At 36.9% G+C, this 17,721-nt stretch overlaps 1 protein-coding gene across 1 annotated transcript in view; it reads left to right on the forward strand.

Annotated features, from left to right (window-relative positions):
• The window catches only part of ranbp9 (RAN binding protein 9), a 22,958-nt gene extending 7,016 nt beyond the window's left edge, over positions 1-15,942 (forward strand). The window contains exons 2-14 of the mRNA XM_016519672.1: positions 3,577-3,688; positions 4,480-4,532; positions 4,799-4,966; positions 5,261-5,283; positions 7,853-8,037; positions 8,158-8,270; positions 8,487-8,595; positions 8,686-8,840; positions 9,656-9,797; positions 13,342-13,463; positions 13,633-13,784; positions 13,972-14,083; positions 15,267-15,942. Coding sequence (XP_016375158.1) covers positions 3,577-3,688; positions 4,480-4,532; positions 4,799-4,966; positions 5,261-5,283; positions 7,853-8,037; positions 8,158-8,270; positions 8,487-8,595; positions 8,686-8,840; positions 9,656-9,797; positions 13,342-13,463; positions 13,633-13,784; positions 13,972-14,083; positions 15,267-15,397 — 1,577 coding nt within the window. The 3' untranslated portion in view covers positions 15,398-15,942. The remainder of the gene's footprint in view (positions 1-3,576; positions 3,689-4,479; positions 4,533-4,798; positions 4,967-5,260; positions 5,284-7,852; positions 8,038-8,157; positions 8,271-8,486; positions 8,596-8,685; positions 8,841-9,655; positions 9,798-13,341; positions 13,464-13,632; positions 13,785-13,971; positions 14,084-15,266) is intronic.
• The last annotated feature ends 1,779 nt before the right edge of the window (positions 15,943-17,721 follow it).

Consider the following 17,721-nt stretch of genomic DNA (forward strand, 5'->3'; position numbering starts at 1 on the left):
GGAAAACCATTGAAATTTTGAACGGCCATATATCCGTAACGGCGCGGTGAATCCGCACCAAATTCGGGGGATTCCTTTAGCTCGAGTGTACGTCTCGAGGCCCTCTTTCGAATGAGACCACCCCCGCGTCGATAGCCCCCGGGGTTCAAGAGTTACGAGTGGTTAAATTTGCGGTCCGGCGCCAACCGATCAAGCGATCCCGGGGGGCTACTGACGCGCGGAGGGTGGCATTCGAGAGGGCTCCTCGAGCTGAAGGGATCCCCCGAATTTGGTGGAGATCCGCCGGCACGTTCGCAAGATAGTGACACCAGCCAACACTTTCACTTCAGTAAAGAGGTCTCTTGTTCAGCAAGCAGCATTCAAGCCTTGGCTTATTCGACCGTAAGTGCCCTGCGAAGTGGACTTCACATGATATTCCGCCATGATTCCAGTTCCAAGGGAACGTACACGTTACATTCAAAGGGCATTATAGAGGTATATTATGTCACAAGTGTTGAGTCGTTCTTGAACGAATCTTTAATGTGACTCGGGAAGAACGAGTCGTCTTGGGGAGTGATTCATTCTTTCGTGCATGCGCAACATCCTATAGGTTCTGTACTGGAATTAGTCAAGTAGTTCACCTGTTTCGAGTCTTCGGGGTTTTTCGAGTCATTCGTTCATCACGTGACAGCTCCATAAGTTTAACCAATGCAGTCTGAGCCGGAAAGTGAATTGATTAGCTCATCTCTCGAGTCTTCGGGTTTTTCGAGTCGTTCGTTCATCATGTGACAGACCCATAAGCTTAACCTATGCAGTCTGAGCCGGAAAGAGACTTAATAATAATAACCAACTCATTATTACCTTTGTTACAACATTCAGTGTTATGGAAAAGAAACATCATGACAGAAATTCACACATTTATAAACTGTAAGAAGTAAAAAGCTATAGACCAGAAACGCATCACGTAAAAGCTAAAATTTGAGACCAGAAACGCATCACGTAACTGTAAATAATAAGAGTAAATAATATTTATAATAATGATGATAATAATAATAATAATAATAACTATGCACCCGTTTGTAAGGAAACTTGTAAATTAACTAATTTCTCTATCTAATGCTGTCACGTCACCTGACAAAAACACGAACGATTCAAAAGACTCGAGAGATGAACTAATCAATTCTCTTTATCACTTTGTCACACTTCTCTAATAAGTTTCGTCTGTGTGTGTGACAGTAGCGCAAATCCGTGAATGAATGTTCCAAAGTGAAATAAACTTCAACGGAATAAAGTTGAATTGAATTAAAGTTGAATAAACTTCAACTTTACTGTTCAGTGCACTGATGTCAGGCTCATTTTGGATAATAAAGTTTATTGTTAAATGCCCTGCCTCCATCATTACATATCTTTGTCACGTCATTATAAGTGTTTGATCACCACATTTGAGTGATCATTGCAAAAAAAGTGTTTATGTATATATATTACGTTTATGTATATACTGTATTCTATATATAGTACCAGTCAAATGTCTGGACATACGAATGGGAAAGTGTCCAAACTTTTGACTGGTACTGTACTATAATATACACAAAGAATATCGGCCGATATATCAATATCGGCCTTTTTTAACTCCCTAATATTGGTATCGGCCCCAAAAAAACCCATATCGGTCGGGCTCTAGTTGTTATTTAGCTATATGATCAAAAAGTAAGATGAAATTATGATCTTTTATTGTAAATCAGTGAGATCTTTTTAACAGTATAGCATGCTACATGCATAAAATTGACAAATATCACTTGTCACTATAAGTCCCAGTAATACGTCTTTGTAAGATGATATTTAAATGCTTAGTTTTATGATCATTGCTCTGTAGTTTTAATTTTGGGGGGAAACACATAATGCAATACAGTGCAATACAATGATGTTTGAGAGATGTACAAATAAACATTCCTCGACAGCCTGTTGAAAAAATAATAATGTATGGATAATCAAGTAGACCTAAGTTGCTTCAGTCCAGTAAATGTTTGTCTTGTGATATTAGTGATGATATAAAAGTTATTCTTATGTTTACTTTATAAAAATCATTAAAGATTTCACAGCAAAAAGTATTTTTAGAATTTTATTGAGAACCTTTTTTTGTTAAAAAATTGAACATTCTGAGGGCAGAAAGCATAGAGTATTGTGTACAACAGGTTTTGAGGTTTTCATTTTTGTCAGGTAGAGGGCATAGAAATTCATGAGTCAAATATGATGCACTAGGCTTTATATGTTTCAAATGTGTAGAAAAAATTATTTGTTGGTGTTATATTTTTTAGTATTCCATTTCATGCCTGTCTAGCTATGTGTTAATAATGAGTAAATAATGGGTTTAATGCCTCTTCAGACACTATAGTGACTAGGGCTGTCACGATATTAGATTTTTCACACCACGGTTATTGTGTCCAAAAGAATTCATGATATCGATATATCGCGATGTCTATAGAAACCTTAGGGAATCAGCCAAATTAATTTTTACTTTGTTTATTTAGTTTTTCTTTTTACCCAATGAACATAAGGATACTGATAAACACAGGGCACATGCATTTTCACTGCGCTGCGTCTTCTTCTTGTGTGACAGGTGTCAGCGTTAAGGTGCAATACTGCCACCTGGGAGGTCAACCAGGTACTGGCGCTGGAGTAGGCTATTTGCGTGTCGTGTTATCATAAGTGTCCTGTTCATTTTAAATATCATGGTTATCACCAATACCGGTATATCGCGACACCCCTAATAGTGACCTATAGCTATAGATATACTGTATGCATTTGCTGTCTCAGAGGTGACTGTTAAATAAAGTGTTTTTGATAAAAACAGTAAAAATAAAGAAAACACTCCCAACAAGTCCACAACATCAAAACCTTTCTTAGTGATACATAATAGAGAGCTATATAGTATATCATACAATTATTTTTTGTGTTCATGTTATATCTTGTACATTATTTACTGCTACTTTTGTATTTGATGTTGGTTTGGTTTTATAATTAACTGACATATTTGTTCAGAAAATTAGATTTTTTTTTTTTTTTAAGTAATAATAGTTTTAACTGGAGTATTTGACTACAAGGGGTCTTATTATGCTCTTTTACAAAGTCTTGATTTTGTTTTGGGGGTGTACTAGAACAGGCTCTCAACATTACAGACTAACTAAAGTTGAAAAAGCATAATAGAACACCTTTAAATGAGGTGGCATGCCTTTTATAAATAAATAAATACATTTATTTCAGGGGCAAACATTAAATGTTAATAATAATAAATAATATTTTAAACTAATTTCTGATATTGGTTTGTTGGTTATTGCTAATTAAAATGACAATAAATATGAATTCCCAAATTTAGAGCATATTCGCATGAAATAAACTGCCATTTTTAAATATCAAGGCAAATGTGCAGTGTCTTTGCTGTTGCCAGGCAAAATATAATCAGCCTAAAAACATTGATTATTTTGCTAATTTATTTTTGCCATGGCGACCTCTGGCGATGTTATAACATTACAAATGTTCTGGTGCTGTGAGTGGCACAAGCCATTAGCAGTTGTAAATGATTGTGTTTATGTCATCCAGGTCATGGAAAGACCCCAAAAGATGCGGCATCTGTCCGTGCTACACACCCTATTCCAGCTGCCTGCGGGGTCTATTACTTTGAGGTGAAAATTATCAGTAAAGGACGAGATGGGTATGTGAAGGATTCAGTATTTTCTTAAATTACTTTAAGAAAGGGAGCATTCCCTTTTAAGGGAACATTTAAAGGTGCACTCAGTAATTGTTAGTTTATGTGGCTGTGTAATCGTTGTCTTGGACTTTACCTAGTGGCTTGGATGTAGCATTATGCAAAAGGTTTCATTTACTAATGTCTTTGTAGAAATTCTCTATTAGAAGTCAGCCATAATTAATTTATTCTGAGAGTAAAAATGTTGGATAATAAGAGGTTTACAGAAATGATTAGTATTGGTAATGCTGGTCATGTGATTTCAACATGGCGGCTCTCATGAGGTGACCTGTTCCATGAAAAATGAACAATTCAGTCCAGAGTTATCATCGTTAACTAAAACTAAAACCAAAACCATAAAAAAAGTACTTAAAATAAATGTTAACTGAAATGAAACTAAATATTTTAAAAAATGTATATTTTATTTTAGCTGGTTGCTAACATCTCATTTTCATTTCGTTAAACTTGATGTACTAAACTAAAACAAAATATAAAAAAATTACAAAATGTTTGACTAAAATTAATATGTAAATACAAAATATACAAATACAAAATGAGTTATAAGTGATACTAAAATAACTCGGTCTCATGTAGGTATACATGATTTTAAGCATTTTTCAGTCATTCATTTTCTTTAGGGATACAATTTTCATAATTAGGAAAAAATTACTGTGTGTACCTTTAATTTTTAGGCTGAGCAGTTTTAACCTGCTCTGATGCAGAATATTTGATCAAATAAATGCTGTTTTTGTGAGCAGGTACATGGGGATTGGCCTGTCAGCTCAAGGTGTCAACATGAACAGACTTCCAGGTAAAACGTCATGTTTTCAGGTTGTTTGTATCTAAAATGTCTATGATCACTATAGGTGTACTATAACTATAGGTTTTGTAGTTTAGATGCAGCTAGTGGGCATGTTAAGTTGGTCCTCCACCTTTTGACTCTCACAGGGTGTTCCTCTGTGAGACTGCAGCTTGCCAGGGAGATAAGAGTTTATGGAGCTTAGAGTTTCCTTAGTGTTTTTTGTGGTTCATTGTTTCCAAAACATCACCAGAATGTGTACAATGTCCTGCACTTAGGTTGGGACAAACACTCATATGGATATCATGGAGATGACGGCCACTCCTTCTGCTCATCTGGCACTGGGCAGCCCTATGGTCCCACATTCACAACAGGCGATGTGATCGGCTGCTGTGTGAACCTCATCAACAATACCTGTTTCTACACAAAAAATGGTCACAGTCTAGGTAGTAAACATTTGAATTGCACATTAAGATCAAATGCTTGTCTTAAACTTAACTGTGGTTATTTGGTCTTTATTTATTACTGGTCATCAATTCAGTGAGCACTTTAACATCATGTACAAAATATTTGTAAAAATATTTTACAACATTTTTCTTCCAGCATGGGTAAAAATATTTTTCATTTAGGATGATTTAGTAATTTATAGGAGCTATTGGCTATTGAACTGGCAGTTTCAAATTCAAATCTTGAATTTACTTTAATAATAGTCTAATTCTTTTTTTGTTTTGTCTTTTCAGGGATAGCTTTTACAGATTTACCGGTAAGTCTTTATTTTTCTTAAACACCTCTAAGCTTGAAATTATTTTTTTGCTGCATTATTATATTATACACTACCTATTAGGGCTGTGCGATATTGAAGAAAAATGCGATATGCGATAACTCATTAAATAATGCGATATGCGTAACTAGCATAACATGTTTCCCTTTTTGTGAGAAGAAAGCACCCCTACAACAACTTGTGAAAGTGAACGGTAGTGTTTTACTCTAGCATTACATAAAAATGTCATTTTAACATGAGTTTAGGAACTGAATAATAAAAAGGAAAAATACAACACTGCTTAGTATTTACTCTATGAATTCAATATGCACTGATTCTTATTTAAGCTACAAAAGTTATTTAGGTAAGAGCCGTGAGTGATTCTCTCTTTGTCTTTTGTTCATGGCCCCAAATATTGCAAGCCGTAGCTTTATGCATATTGCGATATGTACATTTGCGATATTTCGATAATTTCGATATATTGCACAGCCCTACTACCTATCAAAAGTCTGGGGTCGATTTGATAATTCATTTGATTAAAAATATACCAAAAGCAGAAATATTATTGCATTTTAAAATAAGCTGTCTATATATTTTCAAATGCAATTTATTCCTCTTATGGTAAAACTGAATTTTCAGCAGCCAGTCTTCAGTGTCACATGATCTTTTAAACCATTTGGAAACCATTGTGCTGCTCAACATTTTTTGGAAACTGTGACACTTTATTTTTCAGGATTCGATGATGAATAGAAAGTTCAAAAGAACAGCATTTATTTGAAAATAGAAATTTTTATAACATTTTAAATGTCTTTAGCATCATTTTTGATCAATTTAATGCATCCTTGCTGCATAAAATAAATTTTGAATTTTAAAAAAGAAATTATTCTTTTGAACGGTGGTGTATATTGTTGTTTATTATAGTTTTATTGTAGTTTGTAGTATGTAGTCTATCCTCCAATAGTTTATTCAGATAAATCTATGGCTGTTTACATTCTGATTACGTGCGCATGTGTTTTGTGAAAATGATACATTTTGTATGTTTGTTGTCTAAATTTTGAACTTGCAGTGACATATCTTTTGTAGCTTTATAGATATGTTTTTGTGTTTCACTGCCTGGAGGTCATGGGGTGATTGATCATTTGTGTATTCAACCCTCTACGGACACCTTGGCAATTGAATCGCCATTGGCTAGTAAATTTTTTTGTTTACTCGCCAGACTGAAATACTATACTTTATATATAGATAACCATGAACTTAGGACTGGTGCTGGTGCTTTTTTTGGTTATTCAGTGTTCCTGTAAAAAAAAAAAAAACTAACAATAATACTGATAAGATATTATTATTATTATACGAATTCTACTAATAAGAACAATATAAAGCGCACCAAGGATTAACGAGCTTCTGGATTCATGAATATTAATCAGGTTGTGTGCGTTCGAACTGATTTGCTGATATCTAAACAGGGACGATAATAGGTGAGCACCAGCTAATGAGATCGTCGTTTGTGCATCAGTTCCGCCTACTACAGGAAAACCCGGCATTTCTTAAAAGCTGAGGAATTCCAAAGGAACTCCGTTATTTTGACAGGAAAATAAAACAAAGAATATCGTTTACATGCATCACATCAATTCTGCATGTTATGTAAGACTCTCTCTCTCTCTCTCTCTCTCTCTCACTTTGCGCATGTGAGAGAAAGCGTCAGCGAGTTGTGTGCCTTCACACTAGAGTTTACGTTACGCCAAATACACAAACACAGGTGCGCTGCGCATCCATTGAGATGAAATGATAAATAGCACAGATCGCTTGACGGAGAGTGAAACTCTGAAGCGCTCAGTCAGAGTGTTCTGTGAGTGAAAATATATCTGTGCTAAACTTATACTCGGCCTCAAACTCACACACTGGCAAGTAAAATCTGAGAATTTATTAGCCAATGGCTAATATTAGACATCATTTAGTTGCCCAGAGTGAAGATTTAGTCGCATATGCGAGTGATTTACTCGCAATGTAGAGGGTTGATATTTTTCATTCTATTGTAATATTTTTAGATATTGTTGAGGAAGCCTTTTGCTATTGTTTTCTTTCCTTCCTTTCTTCATCATTCAAGATGTTGGACTGACAGCCCCTAAGCATTGCTCTTGCTAACTGAACAGAGGCCTGTGTGGGGCTAAAACAATAATCCATTCAGCAGAAAACACAGCTGGCTGGTGACCAGCATTCATGCTACTCTGAGTACTTCTGTGAAGTATGTCAGTTTAGCAGCCCTGACCTTTCTTTCTATTGGACTGTGAGCACAGACCCTCCCAGAGTTATTCTACTGAAAGCATCAGAAAATGACTCATATGTGTCTGCCCCTGACCTGACTGATAATTATGTAGTCGTGGTTTGAAATCCGATTAAAATCTGCTGTTTTTTTCTGAACGCCCATGATAGACCTAAACCAAGGCACATTTTCCATCATCTTTTTTAAGCTAATCTCATTGTGCTTACATACACATCATTAATAATAAAAAACTGGTAAATTAGCCAGTAACTATAGTCCACATTTATTAAAATGTGCTTATTTTGCTTTTAGCCCAACCTGTATCCCACAGTGGGTCTACAGACCCCAGGGGAGGTCGTGGATGCCAATTTTGGGCAGCATCCATTTGTCTTTGATATTGAGGACTACATGCGTGAATGGAGAACCAAAATCCAAGCCCAGATTGACCGTTTCCCCATTGGGGAGAGAGAAGGAGAATGGCAGGCCATGATTCAGAAGTGAGTACTTTTGATTTGGAATATTTTCTATTTTCAAAACCTTTCCAGAGGTAATGAATGGATATGCTAGTGGCATTTTTTTTGTTGTCTTTTTTTGACCTGTTTGCTCTCTCTTATTAGAATGGTGGCCTCCTATCTGGTTCACCACAGCTACTGTGCCACTGCTGAGGTCTTTGCCAAATCAACTGACCAGGCCGTACACGAGGAACTTGCTTCTATCAAAAATAGACAGAGTGAGTCTTCACAGGCAACACAAATAGGCTGTTCAGACTTATCTGGGTCTTATTTTGGGTTTGTATGATTGTTAAAGTCAACATGAAATCAAATTGGCACAGTTTCTGGTCCAATGATTGAATTGAATCAATCTGAATGATTGCATGTCAGCATGCTTTCAGGGTTGAACATTCTCAACTCAATGCTGAGTAATGATTTCACGTTTGTGACTGCAGAGATCCAGAAGCTGGTCCTATCTGGCCGAATGGGAGAGGCTATAGAGACCACTCAACAACTTTACCCAAGCCTGTTAGAGTTAAACCCAGACCTCCTGTTTATGTTGAAGTAAGTGAGATATGTGCCATCTTTCAGGAATTAGAACGTCTTCAGTAAAGAAACCAAATGCATAATGTATCTACATCTCTCTCTTTCCAGAGTCAGGCAGTTCATTGAGATGGTGAATGGCACTGACAGTGAGGTCAGGTGTCTCGGTGGGAGGAGTCCTAAGTCACAGGATAGTTACCCAGGCTCCCCCCCTCTCTTCAACAGCCCTGTTCACAAAGCCAGCAGCTCCCAGACCTACCAGACAGGTACATATTATATCCACTGATTTTTTCCTTCCAGCATGGGTGAAAAAAATATCTTACCAAAATTATCTTAGAAAAATAGGGGCTTTTGCACCAGAGAAAAAATTTTTAGTTCCTTATAAGTACCCTCTTTTTGACGTTTTCGCACCGCAGGAACTGGGAATAGTTTTTGAGGAGACTAAATTAGCTCCTACTTCAGAGTAGGGTCTAACCCAGCACAATAGGAACTACCAGAGGCGTAAGTGTATGTTGATTGGCCGAATGCATGCCATACAAACTTTGGCACCCACAATTTTTAAAAAGCTGTATAAACACACAGTTTGCATATATTAACTCCACAAATGAAGTCCAGGAATTGGTGGTACAACTGCAAATACAGCCAGGAAAATGGCCCTAGGGGAAAATTTAGTTTTCAGGGGACCGCCCTGGTAGCTAGTTCCTTTAACTACCCAGTGCACTAGCTCCTTATGTAGTCTTCATTGAAATGGCCATTTTGATTAGTGGTTCTCAAACAGGGAGCCCCTAAAAGTCTTAAAATTATTTAAATTGTCAGCATTTTTTTTTATTATGCAAATTTAACGCAAACACCAAAAATAAAGATGCACATCATTAAACTGACAATATAACAGAGGTACCAGAGGTATGTTGGCTTATATAGATGGGCCTTCGAATATTGTCTTGGACAGACGGGAGTCAAAAAGGTTGAGAATTGCTAATTAGGCCATTTTTAAATCAAAACTAGTCCTAGACCAGAATGACCTGTTGATCAGGAATAGGAGATGTTATCACTGATCATTTGCACTTTCTTCTTTCTCCAGGTTTTGATAGTAATTACTGTAATGGAGTTTCATCAAGTAAAGGCCACACTTCGGCCCATAGTCACAAGTCATGTCCCCCTACCATGCCAAGCCCTGAGCTTGGTGTCCTGAATGGCAGTCGGGGTCAGCAGACCAACGTTGGGTACGTCTTTGTTTCATAGCACTTTGAAATATCCTTAAAGTTTACATGAAATGAAAATCCACCTAATGTTTTGTATATGCATGATGTTATAGTGAACAGTTCGTATATGTTTATTATTTATAAAAAATTTTGACATAATAATGTATATTTAAAATGTCATAACTGGATCTTCCAGTGAAATTACAGACTTTTCTCTGGTGATGTATGACAGACTTCTCCAATGTTTTAGTCCACTTAAATTTTTCCCCTCCACAAGCTCACATTCATTTTTGAGTGTAGCACCCACATCTCAAATTCCATAGATCCCTCCTTTTTTCCCCAATGATCTGTTTAGGGATGTGCAACAATGATCGAGTACTCGAGTGCTCTGCCGTGACAGCGACGATCGATCATGAAAACGATGATCGTGGGGAAAGAAAAATTAAATTTCTGATTGGTTATAGCAGCACATTGGGCGGCACCCTGAGCTCTGATTGTTTAGCTTGCCACAACATGCGGTCCAAAATATAGACGTGAGAAGAGAGAAGCATGGCTACATGCATATCTGATTGATCTAATATGCGTTGGGATATTAAAGCTGCAGTCCGTAACTTTTTTTTGGTTAAAAATTATCCAAAATCAATATTTGAGCAAGAACATAACCAGCCAGTGTTCAAAACTATCGCCTTACTGTAGCCCGATTCACAACGGTTATCTTATAATAATGTTTTCTAATTTGAGTGGTACGGGTAGGTTTTCACGGAAAATTCGAGCATGGCACTGCGTCATTACGTCACGTCTGTAAACATAAAGAAGTTGTCCCGGCTACTAGGCTATTGCATGTGAGGATGCTGCAGGTGGCAGATCGTTAGCCTTTTCTCAGAGCAGCAAGAATAATTAAATGTCAAAAAATCATTTTGATGGCGGATTGTAATCCAGAAAGGATTATATGAAACACATGTGAATGAAATAAAATTATATTCCCGTTTTAAATGTGCTTCTGATTAGGCCTGTCGCAATAATCAATATATCGACTTATCGCGCAATATATGTACATGACCGCATTCGAATGGTATGACAATTAGAGATTAGACTGTACAGAAATTGAAATCTACACACATACTATACTCATAGTCACGCAGTGCTGATGTTGTTATCATTAATAATCTGAGAATAAAGTATAACAATAATAATAATTTGAACGGTTTGATGTGATATGAGCTAACCAATCTTTAGATTAAATCACTATTGGTAGCACAATTTATTGTAATGATTTTTTCTTCAGTTGGTCAGAACAAACGTGGCAGACTTGTTACTTACTTACTGACAATATCTGGTGAAAATTCTTATTTGGGTCATGTATTACAAAGTATAGGAAATTATGATCCGCACTCACGAGAACAATCTTCTTTTTTCTTTTATTTTACATTCATTACTGATGGTCATGTATTACAAGACGTAGGCTAGAATCTGATTACTAAATATAGGATTCACACCGGTGCGGTGACTGACTGCCACACATACTCCTCAAAACATTAGATTCATCCGCGCTGGAGCCGTGCCAGAGTACAACCCACGCAAGGAAGATAATTCCGCAAGTAACTGCAATTCCAGGTTTTCAAACAGAGATGACGACAAAGAGGCAAAACTTACGGACTGCAGCTTTAACATTTATTAAAACATGCTGAATGTGCTGCATATTACCAGTGTTTAGTTTCATGCTCAAATGCAATGCCCGATATTGACGGAGTTATTTGAGATGGTCATATTGCTTTTAGATGTTTATTTTTTTTAAATACTGATGTTATAATAATGCAGCAGTGCTTTTTTCATCATATTTGTTCAATAGTAGGCACTAGGCGTACTTCAATTGAATGAATGATGCATTTATATAGCGCTTTTATTGTGTATTGTTGTACACCCAAAGCGCTTTACAATCATGTGGGGGGGTCTCTCCTCAACCACCACCAGTGATTAAACCAATCTCCTCAACCACCACCACCAATTAAAATTGTTTTCGTACTTTGTATGGTTTCGAAAACACGCAGGCGATTTCAGGAATCATTTGGTAATGTAGATGAAAATATAGCACAAATCTGCCATAAACATGGCATTATAATGAGAATTTTATAGAATGTGAAATCTATAATAAATTCTAAAATTAAATGTTTCAGCGCGCTATTACAGCGGGAGCTCTCTCGCTATAGCGCATAACTTAAAATTCACTGGCGTTTGCATCCTTTTGTGCAGACACAAGTTGTAATGTTATGTACAGTGGGTACGGAAAGTATTCAGACCCCCTTAAATTTTTCACTCTTTGTTATATTGCAGCCATTTGCTAAAATCATTTAAGTTAATTTTTTTTCCTCATTAATGTACACACAGCACCCCATATTGACAGAAAAACACAGAATTGTTGACATTTTTGCAAATTTATTAAAAAAGAAAAACTGAAAAATGCTCAGTATTTAGTAGAAGCACCCATTTGATCTAATACAGCCATGAGTCTTTTTGGGAAAGATGCAACAAGGTTATATCCACTGGATTTGGGGATCCTCTGCCATTCCCTCTTGCAGATCCACTCCAGTTCTGTCAGGTTGGATGGTAAACGTTGGTGGAAAGCCATTTTTAGGTCTCTCCAGAGATGCTCAATTGGGTTTAAGTCAGGGATCTGGCTGGGCCATTCAAGAACAGTCACAGATTCTTTTTTAATAAATCTGCAAAAATGTCAACAATTCTGTGTTTTTCTGTCAATATGGGGTGCTGTGTGTACATTAATGAGGAAAAAAAATTAACTTAAATGATTTTAGCAAATGGCTGCAATATAACAAAGAGTGAAAAATTTAAGGGGGTCTGAATACTTTCCGTACCCACTGTATCTAAGTTAACTGATTAATATCATAGGATGTGTCATAGAATGGGCTTCAGTTTATTGTCAAAAAGTCACTCAGCTTCACCTCAGGCAGCTATTCCTTTTTAGATGCTTCTTTTTTAATAACATTGCTGCATCATAATCATAATCTAACAGTGTTCTAATCATGTTATCATGTTTTCATAGACAGGTTTTCATGTCATATGTTTAGTTTTAACATATCATAGGATGTGTCATAGAATGGGCTTCAGTTTATTGTCAAAAAGTCACTCAGCTTCACCTCAGGCAGCTATTCCTTTTTAGATGCTTCTTTTTTAATAACATTGCTGCATCATAATCATAATCTAACAGTGTTCTAATCATGTTATCATGTTTTCATAGACAGGTTTTCATGTCATATGTTTATTTTTAACATTCATTTTCATAACAGTCTTCAGATATTTTCATTATCTCCATTACGGCCATGCCCCGCCCCCTGCACTCGCGCCGAAATGACCGAAATGAGAAATTGCCAAAAATGCCCATCCCTAAATCTGTTACACTCAAGATGTATGTATGTCATAATACAGAAGAAACCTTGTCATTACTTCAGTTTCATCGCAACTTTAATTCTGAAGGGCAAATTATATAGGAACATAGTAACTGTACAGCACAAAATAAGCCTGTTGTGTAAATGTTGACTCTTCCTCGCAGTGCTGAGGTGGAGATGGAGGTTGATCACTTCTCAAACGGAGTGTCTGAATCCTCTTCAAATGGATTTCTGAATGGCAGCTCTACTCACGGAATAGACTTGGAGGAATGTGATGGAGATATGGGTGAGAACATCAATTGACCTCAGTCTTCTGATAACTTCCAAAGGGTCAAAGGGTTTTTCCTGTGTGATCTGTTTATCATATCTGATGTTGTGTGTGTGACTTTAGTCAATTATGTTATGCAAATGAATCTTGTGTACCATTTTAAAAGGATTAAATGTTCTGTACACAGAAGTGGATAGTGCTCAGTCCAAGAGGCAGTTGTGCGGAGGGAGCCAGGCAGCCATTGAGAGGATGATTCAGTTCGGCCGAGAGCTACAGAGCATGAGTGAACACTTGCGCCGTGAGAGGGGCAAAAACTCAGCCAATAAGAAGATGCTCAAGGTACTGTTCTGAAAGTTGGATTTAGGTGGAGTTTGTACTTATAATCACATATATGATTTAAAATGGTATTTAGGAAAACATAGTATAAAATGTATTTTGGTTATGGTGGTAATGGCCAGTAAGCATGGAGATGTATATATGTATACATGTTTTATCCTAAAACCTCTTACTGTCTCTGTTCTTGCAGGATGCATTCAGTTTGCTGGCATATTCAGATCCATGGAACAGCCCTGTGGGCTACCAGCTCGACTCCATCCAGAGAGAGCCTGTCTGCTCAACACTCAACAGTGCAATATTAGGTAGGTACCGCATTAGTTTTCATATATTAGAACATTTGTTCTCAATCTTTTCAGGCCAAGTACCACCTTTGATCAAATCAGAACAACTTAGTCACCACAGTGATCCCTTTGTTGCTTTCAGAATTAAGAAAAGTGAGCAAAAAAGCCTAAGTGAGCAACATAATGCTGTATTCAGATTTTTTTTAAAAACAGATAAACAGATTTTCGGATAAATCATGGTGCTGCAGATCCCTCATCAGCCCTTTTGTAGGTCTATAGAAGGATCCTGTCACATAACACATGCACAGACTGTTTTAATATTTTGCAAATATTACAATGTAATTGCAAATTAATATGCAAATTTTACAATCCATACACATTATTTATGAATAAATTGTTTTAATTTTTCTCTTCTCATCTCTCTTTTCTCATCTCTCCGTCAGTCTCCATATAATATTGATAACATGCTCAAAACTGCATCCAGTGTATTTGAGCCCAAAAAGGCTTCTTTTCCTGAAACTAAGCTAGATGCTTATTGTCAGGAACAACAGGATAATATATCAAATTTGTTTGTTGATCACTCATGTTTTTTGCTGGTCAATGCAGCTTCAGAACTGTCTACACTGTCCACACTATGATGTCATTTGTGTATTAGATTATATTTATATGGTGTTAACGCTAGCATTCAAAATAGTCGAAACACTAATATTGTGAAAAATTATTATGATTTAAAATAACCATTTCATATTTGAATATATTTCAAAATGTAATTTATTCCTATGATGGCAAAGCTGAATTTACAGCATCATTACTCCAGTCTTCAGTGTCACATGATCCTTCAGATATCATTCTAATATGCTAATTTGCTGCTCAAGAAACATCTCTTATTATTATCAATGTTGAAATCAGTTGTGGTGGTTAATATCTTTGTGGAAACACTGATACAATATTTTTCAGGATACTTTAAGGAATAGAAAGTTCAAAGGAACTGCGTGTATTTAAAATAGGATGGTTTTGTAACATTATGAAATTCTTAACTGTCCCTTTTAATCAATTTAATGCGTCTTTGGTAAATAAAAGCATAAATTTCTTAAAAAAAATATTTGAATGGTGGTGTGTATTGCTGTTTATTAGAGCTTACTCTTGAATCTAACAATTCAACATAGGCATTTAGCATTTAATGTTACCTTTTTCTCTCATGCAGAGACCCATAACCTGCCAAAGCAGCCTCCCTTGGCGCTCGCCGTCGGCCAGGCAGCTCAGTGTCTGTCCCTCATGGCTCGCACAGGCAGCGGATCCTGCGCCTTCGCATCAGTGGATGATTACCTGCACTAACCCTTGGAGAATCATCCCTTTAAATGACCACGTGAAAGAGGCCCACATCATCCCAGTCCATCCCAGACTCCCCAAAAAAACTGGGGCCAGCTTTGAAACCATGGCCTGATGAACTGAGCCTCCACATGGCCAGACCCATCCTGGCTCTCTGACAAGACTGGATCCTCTTCAGCTGGGCCTAAACTGGGCCTAAAGATACATAAGGAAGAGGGGTTCTTAAAAGTCAGATAAAATCCCCAATCATTATGGTTTTTATTTTATTTTTTCCTTTTGTCTTTTTTATTTTGGGGGAGGGGATGAGGTGTTGGGTGGGGGGTGGGGGGTGCAGCAGGCTCTGATTGTTTGTTTCCTAATTTACAAGGCATGAGGAAAATGATGACGACATAATTAATGTTATTATCAGTAAACTTGCATATAAGATATATTTGTTCTTGGTTGAAAGCTGGCAGAGTGAGAGAGATCGGATAACTATGGTCCCACCGCGGCAACACCCTGCTATTTTCAGGTCTCAGCTTGTGTACTTTACCATTTAAAAAAAGGAAAAGAAAGAAAAAATATTGAAATAATTTTAACACGAGGAGTGGAACATTTAGTTATCTTACAGTAAAAAAAATTAAAACCCAGAAAACCTAACACTGCTGGAGTCATCCTTAGTGGTGTTATTTAGAATAGAGCGTTAGTGTGAGCTGTATGAGTTATGCCCTTTTTTAAACAAGTGCACCCTCCCTCTGCCAACTGCACAGCAGGATTGATGCAATGTTCGGACACTTTGATTTGTAATTGTATTGATGTCTTTGGTCTTTTCATCCACCCGATCTCTTACTCCATCTTTTAAAAAGTCCATATTCAGGCGTTCTCTCATCATCGTTGCCTGCACTGTGTTTTTGTGCATTTTGGATGTGCGACAGGAACATGGTGAAATTAAGGTCATATCCAGTGGCAAGAGGCAAGCCTGCTCCATTGTTTTTTCTCCTCTTGTTTACCAGTCAATCCCTCGGATCATCAGTACTTTTAAAACAAGGAGAATGGTACAGTATTGTCATCAACACTGTCTTATCATTTTCAGTAATAAAACGTTAATACCCAGTTGAACGAGATATACCCGTCTGTTTTGACACATTTCAGCGAGTGTTTTAATGTTGCACAAGTATTAAGTATGCGATTACACCACGAAGAGCATTAAAAAAGCCAAACTGAGTGTCGTCTTAGTTCACCCAAAAGTGAAAATTGTGTAAATTCTCATTTACTAAAACTTGTGAGACTTTGGTTACTCTTTCATTACATAAATGAAGATATTTTTGTTGAAACCTGAGAGGTTTCTATCTCTCCACTTCCAGGTAACCAAAACAAGCTGCAGTCTGTAACTTTTTTTTTTTGGTTAAAAAATGATCCGAAATCAATATTTGAGAAAGTACATGACCAGCCAGTGTTCAAAACTATCGCCTTTAGCCCGATTCACAACGGTTAGCTTATAATAATGTTTTCTAATTTGAGTGGTACGGGTAGGTTCGAGCATGCTGCTGCGTCATGCCGTTGCGTCTGTAAACATAAAGAAGTTGTCCGATTGAAGGGTGATTCTCAAAAATCTATATTTTCTGCAAGCTTTTTTCAAGATAAATTTAGATGTCTTTCCAAAAAAGGACACTTAGAAACTCCAAAAAGGACACCAAAGAACCAAATGATATAAGGAGCCCATATAAGCACATATGAAAGAAAAAAAATATCAGAATTTTATAGTATGTGTACAGTGCAACAGCAAAGAGCTTTTTTTACATTTAAAGAAGCCAAGTTGCGATACCGAACAGGACCACATGGAGATGCCAAAAAAAAAACTAAACCAATCGCCTGCTGACTGCATATATCTACTACAGTACACGGATCCATTCAGTATAACTAAACACAGCAACATAAACATGACAAATCAAAACATTATCATGAACGTACGGAAATGTCTGTGCCTGTGCATAAATGCAATGTGTGATCAGTGCGTCAGAGCACTCATACACGCATTATTATAACGGACTCACGCGTGCTTACTGTACTGTACGACTCCTGTACGCCAATCATCTTTACCTTGATTGCAGTCTTCATCCATCAAATCTTTACTAGCGAGACTGGTTATAAAGTTGAGAAACCGTATTTTGCGTCTCATCTGGCCATACAGCGGTGGGATGTGTTGACAATCCGTTCAGTCTGTACTTCACACAGCGCGTGTGACGTGTGAGGGCTCGCGCTCTTCAGAGACAATCACAGAATATGACAGAGCTGGTGTTTTAAAGGGGTCATATGATGCTATTTTAAAGATCATTATTTGGTGTATTTGG

Source organism: Sinocyclocheilus rhinocerous, unplaced genomic scaffold, assembly GCF_001515625.1.
Source record: "Sinocyclocheilus rhinocerous isolate Xijiao unplaced genomic scaffold, SAMN03320098_v1.1 scaffold2043, whole genome shotgun sequence".
NCBI lineage: Eukaryota > Metazoa > Chordata > Actinopteri > Cypriniformes > Cyprinidae > Sinocyclocheilus > Sinocyclocheilus rhinocerous.